This window comes from Euprymna scolopes, chromosome 41, assembly GCF_053919585.1.
Source record: "Euprymna scolopes isolate OS-2025 chromosome 41, ASM5391958v1, whole genome shotgun sequence".
NCBI lineage: Eukaryota > Metazoa > Mollusca > Cephalopoda > Sepiida > Sepiolidae > Euprymna > Euprymna scolopes.
The window spans coordinates 73,698,573-73,708,084 of record NC_136522.1 but is presented as its reverse complement, the minus strand read 5'-3'; the positions used below and the strand labels follow the sequence as shown (position 1 = coordinate 73,708,084).

The following is a 9,512-nucleotide window of genomic DNA, read 5'->3' as shown; positions in this document are numbered from 1 at the left end:
AACATAACAACACATAACAAAACATAACAACACATAAAAAACATAACAAAACATAACAACACATAACAAAACATAACAACACATAACAAAACATAACAAAACATAACAACACATAATAAAACATAACAAAACATCACAAAACATAACAAATCATAACAAAACATAACAAAACATAACAACACATAACAAAACATAACAAAACATAACAACACATAATAAAACATAACAACACATAACAAAACATAACAAAACATAACAAAACATAACAACACATAACAAAACATAACAACACATAACAAAACATAACAAATCATAACAAATCATAACAAATCATAACAAAACATAACAAAACATGACAAATCATAACAAAACATAACAAAACATAACAACATATAACAAAACATAACGGAAAAAGTATCGCAGAACGCAATTGTTAATCATATCGTCTTTTTTTCTTTCTAGAATTCATGGACATCTTGTGTCTACTTATGAGAGCGCATCTACCCGGAGATTTCGTTATGGCCGTGTGGATAATATACGGGCGGCGTCACCCGCAGCTCTTGAATGGGTCAAATCGATGACAGGGGAGACCAACGTATCAGTAAGTATTCAAAAGTAGGCATTTATTAGACATGAATTGAACCTGTTGTTGTTGTTGTTGTTGTTGTTGTTGTTGTTGTTGTTGTTGTTGTTGTATATAGTAAGTTATAAAAAATATATATGGCAGTTAAGCTACACAGAATATTCCGCGTTTCATCCACGCTAGGATTCATCAGGCTTATGCGAAGAGTTGCAGTTGTCTCGCATTTTTATATACGCACTTTCTATTGAGTTTTTAATTAGCTAATCAGATTCCTATTTTCCACTGCTCCCTTCCTATTCAGCCAATGGGCAGGCACTTAGAGGACAAAGGCGCAGTTGACCTTAGGTTCACCCCTTCCTTTGTGTGTGTGTGTGTGTGTGTGTGTGTGTGTGTGTGTGTGTGTGTGTGTGTGTGTGTTAAAAAAATCCTAATGTGGATGAAACGCGGAATATTCTGTGCAGCTTAATTGCCATATATAGTTTATAACTTACTACCTAGCTCTACCTATGTATTAAGCACTGTTGAAGTAAATACTTAAAGTTTACGCATAAAATAATACTTTCTTATATTAATTTATGTGATTAAATGAAGTAGTCATATATATATATTATAATATATATGGCAATTAAGCTACACTGAATATTCCGCGTTTCATCCACTCTAGCACTCATCTATATATATTTGGTAAGGTGATTGATAATTTATAATTCAAAATTCAAAATTCAAAATCCGTTTCATAAGAAGGAGCACAACAAAGTCAATAAATTGTACGATCGTTTCGGAAACGATGTTTTTATTGTGACAGACATTGAGTCAAGGACAATAATTTTAGGATATAGTTTTTAATGAAAACAAAGTCTCCTCATCAGCAAAATATTGGTTGGGTTTTTTTTAATAAATGACACCATAATAAACCTAGCATTTAAGTAGTTCAGATGAACCTGGAAAATATTAAAATATAAGGGAAAATATTTAATTAACGATGTAGATAAGTAAAGTAATATTGGTTGATAATAAAAGTTAGAATAAAATTATATAGTTGTGTTTAGAGTAAACGTTAGAATAAAATTACAACGCTGGATTTAGATTATGTATAATGTTATAAGATGCTATTAAGAGAATTTCGACAAATATAAGTATATATATATATCATATATATATATATATATATATATATATATATATATGCCTTAAAATGGTTCATCCTTTGAAAGCCGTAATAATCCTCAGAGCAATTAATTTAGATGTTGCCTGTAGCTTCTACATGCTCTAACTGCTTAATTTCAAATTGAAACGCCAAAAGGGAAGTTCCTAACGGTTAGCTATTTCATCATCGCTTAATTTAGGTTTAAACAAAAATAGAAGATAATCTTGTTTTGTCTAGTAATATGGTCAAAGAGGAATAATTTGTCATTATGCTGCTTTTTCGTATAGTATAAGATAATTTTATTGAGTAAATTTAGTAATATTATAATTGTTTTATTTATTTATTTTATTTATTTATTTGTTGGAATTAATAAATGTAGTAACCTACAAGGGTTAAATTTGAATAGAGATTTAACTAAGATACAGAATAATGGTAAGTTTGTTAATAATAATGATGATCCACATCTTATTAGTAAAGATATTCTATTAAAAAATCTAGGATATATTATTAATAAGAAAGGTTTTTATGAGCTATGGTTGTTTATATTTGTTAAATTTAAACCAGTGTTTATAAATGCATATTGTAACTATGAGGGCTTTAAAGTTTTTGTCTAATATTTAAAAGAATTCCTTGGCTATGTTTGTCTTCAGATTTTTGGATTAAGGAGGGTTGAACCATATGATGTCCCTATGCCTGTTTTTACGCTTAGGGATTTTGGTTTGTTGTTTATTTGTGTTGGTGGCTAATACTTGTGGTTCGATTTTGATTTGTTTCGCATTTTGATCACTTTTGTTGTTCGTCCGCGAAATGACATGGCTATATTATATATTATTATGCTTTTTGTATGTTTATTTTCAATGTAATTTTTTGTTTCTATCATTTTTATTTAGGAATTGGATTTGTGATTTGTATCCTGAGTTTTTAAGGGCTTCATTATAGTATTTCTGGTTTTTGTTAAATATAGATTTTTCAAAGGATAGTGTAGAAATTCTTAAAGAGACATTGGGGACTATTTATTTCAATATTGATTTAGGGTGGTTTGATTCGCACAGATTGGTTAGGTTTATCGTAGGGTTCAAAAGTAGAGTTTTTAAGATCTAAGGTTATGTCTAAGAAATTAATTATTTTTCTATTGGGGTAGATTTTTATAGTAAGACCATAATTTTTAAATAATTTATGTAAGGATTTAGTTGCTTTTTCGTAATTTATATTTGTGGAGTTTATTACGAAAAGTGCATCATCTCTGTATAAGCCTCCCTCAAGTTTGAATCGTTTGTGGAATATAGAATGAATTTCATGTAAAAGGAAAAGGCCGACCAGATTGGTGACCTGAGCTGAGTCTGTTGAGCCCATTAAGACGTTGAAGTGGTCAGGGGTATTATTTTTGGTCCAATACTTGTTATCAAATGTTATTAACGATTTCCTAGCTAATAGTAGTTTAATTTCGTCCTGGGTTATATTGGTTATTTTTCGTGCCATTAATAGAGATTTGTTTAGAAGAATCGGCGATATTGATTGGTAATATGATTCAATGTCAAAAGAAAGAAATTTAAGTTTTTTTTTGTGTGTTAGAAAACCAATCGATTACCTGGGTAGAAGATTGTCATGGTGGGTATTTTATTGCTGATTCAATTTTGGGGATAATTCTATCTAGCATGTTTTTACTAACTAATCCTATATCAGATTTTGAGGGGCAGATGAGTCTAATAGAAGGGTCTTGTTTGTGGTCTTTCAGAGTAAACCTCGGGGTACCTGGTACTGATATTTCTATTTTAAGTTTAGTTAGATGTTTTTTGCCTCGTTGTTTATTCTATTTAATGCTAATTTGTTTACTGTTTTGTATTATATTTGCCTACTGAGCTTTGATACATCGGCTTTACAACGAGCATTATTCTTTTCCTGTATTTTAATTAAATTAGTATTTTTACTATAACATTAAAATACATTCTGCTCTATAGACTATTGCTCTACCCCCTTTATATATATATATATATATATATATATATATATATATATATATATATATATACGAGGAGCATTCCAGAAGTAATGCCTCCTATATTTTTACTTTCGCCCGAATGGATCAAAAAGGATTTCAAATTGCATTGTTATGATGACTGAACTTATTCACTCAAAACTTGAAAATTTCATCTCTCTGTTGCAGATATTGACGGTTGGAAACTATAAGAAAGCAACACTTGTCATTGACTATGCGTCAGAAACAGAGATGCGTTATTAAATTTCTAGCAAAGTGAATTGAGAATGGTGGTGACTATGTAGAAAAAATAAATTCTGAGGCATAAAAGGTCACTTGTTTAAATTGCACATTTTCCGTCGTCGTAGTTCTTCAACTTTTTAGTTAAAAAATAGAATGTTTTGGAACAACCCTCTTATGACAAAGCGCGCTCCGGACACCCATGCTCAGCAATCGTTCATTGCTGGTCATTGAGAATGGTGTTTATTATGTAGAAAAAATAAATTATGATGCGAAAAGGTCGCTCGTTTTAATGGTAGCACCCTTGTCTTCATAGTTCTTCAACAACACACACATACACGAGGTTCGTATATATATTGCCGAGCTCCAGCATGGCAAGCACTCCCCTGTCGGCCAGATAAAACGATTTAAAGACACTGAAAACATCACTGAAGGCCTTTAACGTTGATCCATCATCATGGAAGCAAACAGCTTTAGATAGAGCCAAATAGCGGGCCACTATTCATGATGGTGCCTGCAAATATGAAAGTTACCGAAAGGTTGCTTCAGATAAGCGCAGAAAGGACAGGAAGGACAATGTTTTGAAACCCTCGACATCTGCAATGATTCCCTGTTCCCACTGCAATAGAACTTTTCAAGCAAAGATTGGACTTATCAGGCATATCTGTACTCGCAGATGATGACTCCCCCCCACCCTATCCTACAGGAGATAATCAGATGGTCCTCGTCGTTTCGATGGACGAACACACACACACACATACATACATACATACATACATACATATATATATATATATATATATATATATATATATATATATATATAGTAATTTATAAAATATATATGGCGATTAAGCTACACTTAATATTCGGCGTTTCATCAGTGTAGCTTAATCGCCATATATATTTTATAAATTACTAACTAGCTCTACCTACGTATTGAGCACTTTTGAAGTAAATACTTAAAGTTTACGCATAAATCTATACTTTCGTATATTAATTTTATGTGAGTAAATTAAGTAGTTATATATATATATATATATATATATAACTATATATATATAACTATATATATATATATATATATATATATATATATATATATTGAGAGAGAGAGAGAGAGATCTTTGCAAACTATTTGAGACTTTTCTGTTGTCAAAAAAAAAAAAGAAATACATCGATATACAATCGTAATCTTGTATCTTTTTTTTCTTCTTATTTAGGATGAAGAGAAAATGAAACTGCTAAGGGCGGCGATGAGAACGCAGACAGAAATTATGACACAGGTAAACACCATAATTTGTCCATTTTTACACAATTTTTTTTTTAATCTGTTTTCAACGTTGAACATGTAAGAATTTATTTGACTAATTCTTTGCCTCACTATGGTGGATGTACATGGTTATTGTTCTCAAAAAATTAACGATGGTGGGTGTAAACGGTTATGATTCCAAAAGCAAGGGTTATGGGTGTAATTATAAGCATACAAATATAACGATAGTGGGTGTAAATTGTTATCGACTAAAAAAGTGATTGTGGTGGGACTAAATGATCATCATAAAAAAATGGCGAGTGGAAATGGTTTTCATTCATAAAAATAACGGTGGTGGGTGTAAATTGCTATCATTCAAAAATAAACGGTGAGGGTGTAAACGATCATTATTCAGAAAAGTAACGGAAGTGGGTGTAAATGGTTATGATTCAAAAAATTAAATATGGTGGATGTAAATTGGTATCATTCAAAATTAACGGCGAGGGTGTAAATTGCTATCATTCAAAAATAAACGGCGAGGGTGTAAACGATTATTATTCAGAAAAGTAACGGAAGTTGGTGTAAATGGTTATGATTCAAAAAATTAACGGTGGTGGGTGTAAATGATTATCATCTATAAAAAATGTAACATTGTAGGTGTAAATGCTTACTGTTAAAAAAGTAACAGTGGTGGGCCTAAATGATTATCGTTAAAAAAGTAACAGTTGTGGATGTAAATGGTCACTGCTAAAAAACATGGCGGTGGTTTAAATTATTATCATTCCAAAATAAGAGTGGTGGGTGTAAATGTTTACTGTTAAAAATAGTAACCGTTGTTGCTTTAATTGGTTTCTGTTAAAATAAAGTAACAGTTTTAAGCGTAAATAATTATCATTGAAAAAACTAAAAGTAGTGGGGGTAAACGGTTATCGTTAAAAAAAAAGTAACGGTTGTGGATGTAAATGGTTATCGTTTAAAAAAATTAATTGGAACCTTTTGTTCTCGTATAAATTTTTACAAAGCCGTTTTGTTTAATGTCTTTTTTAGACAATTTTAGGCCAAGGAGTTGACTGTCATCTGATGGGTCTACGTGAAACTGCCAATGAAAAGGGTCTGCCTGTTCCAGATATTTTTGCTGACGATTCCTACAAGATTGCCAACCATTTCACACTCTCGACGAGCCAGGTATTTCCAAATTCAAGCCATTTTTTCTAGGATGCACCAAGAGATTTTCACAAACATGATTATTACATTGGTTTTACGACCACATCCCTTTCCCCTCGCCTTACTATGCATCTTGTAAAGTTTAGCTCAATAACAATTTATATGCAGATAGAAGTGTTCACCCTCCCATTTAAGAAAACTCCTAACACATTCCGAAACAAATTTTTAAATTTTAAAAATATTCGCATTTACCTACATAAAAAGTGAACAACCTACAATTAATAATGTTCGCTATCAAACCAGTAAGTATATATATATTTTTTTTTAATTTTTAACGTAAAACTACTTTTATCCTGTGACCCTAATTCTGACTCCCGGAATTTAAGCTATTTATGTTCCCCTGAACAATGTTTTAAAGAGTTCTTCACAAACATCATTCTCTTTCTAAAATGTCGATTGAATATCCTGCATCCGGTATGACGCTCCATCCCCAGCAAACACAAAAGATAAAATGTTTTGAAAGAGAGAGACGTGGTTTAATTTTTTTTTGTATTTTTATTTCTTCCTTTTCGTATTTTTTGTTTGTTTGTTTTAGTATCTTAATTCTCAGAAGTAGATGGTCTGCAACAAAAAAGAAAACTCGATTTCATCAAACGGAAATGGAATCATGTCGTCTTTTCTAGAGCGACAATTTTATCGTTCGACCCTGTACTTTAAAACTAATACGATGTAAGGGGAGGTTATTCCTCGTTTAGCATTAATATAAATATTCACCTTCATACAATAATTACGATTATAATTTTTTTTATTTTATGCTGACGAATGCTGAGAAATTAAGGGAGATAACTCATCCAGATTTTATACCGGCAAATGATTTTCAATCGGAGTTATGGTTAATGACTAATAAGAATTTTTTAAAACTTTTTTTCTTTAGTTTTTTATTGTATTCATTTATTTATTTTTGTTTGCTAGAGGGTCACCGCCTAGACACACTCAATGAGTGCGCGATAATAAGACGTAATTATTGTCAAGTGACCAGTGATACAACGTGCTGGTCGCTAATCCTTAAAATGTAGGAGAATGTGTATCGTTTAAAAAAACGCTCAACAAGAACATGATTACATTAGACTTGAAAATAATAACGTCTTAGTTAGTAAGGAAGCAGCCCAGCGGTGAACAAGATAAAGAGACTCATTACATACTAATCACATATATACACTAGTCATACACCCCAATATATATTATTTATTTAAAAATTGGTCGATGAACGAACGGGCAGTCTCGAGTTAATTTCACTTAGACTTCTGGACCAGTGGCTTCATCGCTGCATGCTGCCTGGGAAACTTCGTGTCGAACATGTGACACAATTTCCGTCTAACAATTCGACACCTATTCACAGCGTGTTTTGTTTAGGGAGCTGACCTCTGAACCTCTATCGCTTCACTCGCTGAGTACACTGCATCTATTTCTGTTCGCCGCCAGTCCGTCCTGACATGCGTTTAATGAAACTCTCTCAAAATTCATACTAGTTAACATACTCTCTACTTGCTGGCGTAGGGCCTCAATATATAATTTAATCTTTTTTTTTTTTTTTTTTTTTAGGTACCAACCACCATGGACGCCATGATGTGCTACGGCCCTGTGGTGCCAGATGGTTACGGAGTGTGCTACAATCCTCATTCAAACTACATCGTCGCTGTGATCACATCTTTCAAGAGTCACTCTGAGACTCGCTCAGACTATTTCGCTTTCTCCTTGGAAAGCAGTTTCCTTCAAATGTACGAGCTCTGTTTCAAGACCAAAGACATGGACACCGGAAGTGATCGAAAAATACCGGAAGAACCCGAACCAGCTGCAAAACCGGACGAAAGCAAATCAAAAGAAGGTGACGGGCCAAAACCTGACGCCACAAAAACGACAGAAGCCCCTAAGACAGCCGACCCTCCAAAAGAGGTCGAAACTCCCAAAAGCAGCAAACCGCAAGAAGGGAAGCCTTCGGAGCAAACAACAACCGCGGGTGAGGCAAAATCTTTTGGCTCCCCCAAAGCGCAGAAATCGGTTGATAAAGTGCCTCCCCCAAGGCCGCAGCCCCCAAAACCCCTCTTGAAGCAGCAGTCGTCAGATAAGAGGGGTCCACCGAGACCGCCGCCGCCTCAGATCAAACCCAAACGTCAGGATAGTGAATCAAGCGATAAAGTAGTGTCGAGTGGAAGCAGAACGGCCTCTGTCGACAGTGATGCAGCTGGGGATGAAAATAGTCCCCGCCGGACGAAACTCATCCGCCAGGTGAAAACACAGAATGAATCGCAAGAGCTGAAGTGAAACGGCCACACAAAGAAATAGTGCATGTATTGACTGATGTTAATGTTCATATTAAATGCGATCACGCATATTAACTTACTGGAGCCATTGCTTGTTGTCTACGTCATGACACGTCATAGGAAATAAACTGTGTTAGTCAATTTGATGACCCTGCTTAATTACGTTTCATAATTTCTTGTTTCATTTCAATATTGTTTTTAAATATAATAAATAAGAATATTCGTAAACTATATTTTTCAAATAAAAAAGCTTATTTTATGAGAAGAATGTTTTAGTTTGCTTGAAGCATTGTCTGTAGTGTAAAAAAGTTGTGTTTGAAGGCTATATCAATGCGGTTCATAGAACACAAGTTAGTATATAGAAGAATAATAACAATATTAGCAGGAATTTTCAATAATTTTCAATTATAGTTGACATTGTACGTGTATACATATTGACGTGTACACTTTGGCAGGGGGGGTAATCCAACCACACGTAGTGATTTCCCTTGGACGATTACCTTTAACCAAAACCGAATATTACACCCCACTAAATATTAAAAAAAGTTAAATACAGCAAAAAAAATAGAAGAAATAAATAAAACAGACAAAGGAAGGCCTCGCCAAACAGTTGTATATGTTTCTTCCCTGAAGAAGATGTAGTGGTCTAGAAAATTTGGGACATCAACACCTACAATCTTGTACGACACATTATGATTGTAACTAAACGTAATATAACAGAAAGTTATTGAAAATTTCTTCTAATAAACTAATTTTTTATATATATTAATTCGTATCCACGGTATTTCCCACGAGCCGCATTGATATAGCCTTCAAACACGTTTATTTAT

At 33.1% G+C, this 9,512-nt stretch overlaps 1 protein-coding gene across 4 annotated transcripts in view; it reads left to right on the top strand.

The window, feature by feature from the left end:
* The window catches only part of LOC145266633 (choline O-acetyltransferase-like), a 1,018,836-nt gene extending 1,009,571 nt beyond the window's left edge, over nucleotides 1–9,265 (top strand). For all 4 annotated transcript variants that reach the window (XM_080122555.1, XM_080122557.1, XM_080122554.1 and 1 more), the window contains 4 exons: nucleotides 463–601; nucleotides 5,169–5,231; nucleotides 6,245–6,382; nucleotides 7,964–9,265. In XM_080122555.1, coding sequence (XP_079978681.1) covers nucleotides 463–601; nucleotides 5,169–5,231; nucleotides 6,245–6,382; nucleotides 7,964–8,683 — 1,060 coding nt within the window. In that variant the 3' untranslated portion in view covers nucleotides 8,684–9,265. The remainder of the gene's footprint in view (nucleotides 1–462; nucleotides 602–5,168; nucleotides 5,232–6,244; nucleotides 6,383–7,963) is intronic.
* Nucleotides 9,266–9,512: the final 247 nt, after the last annotated feature.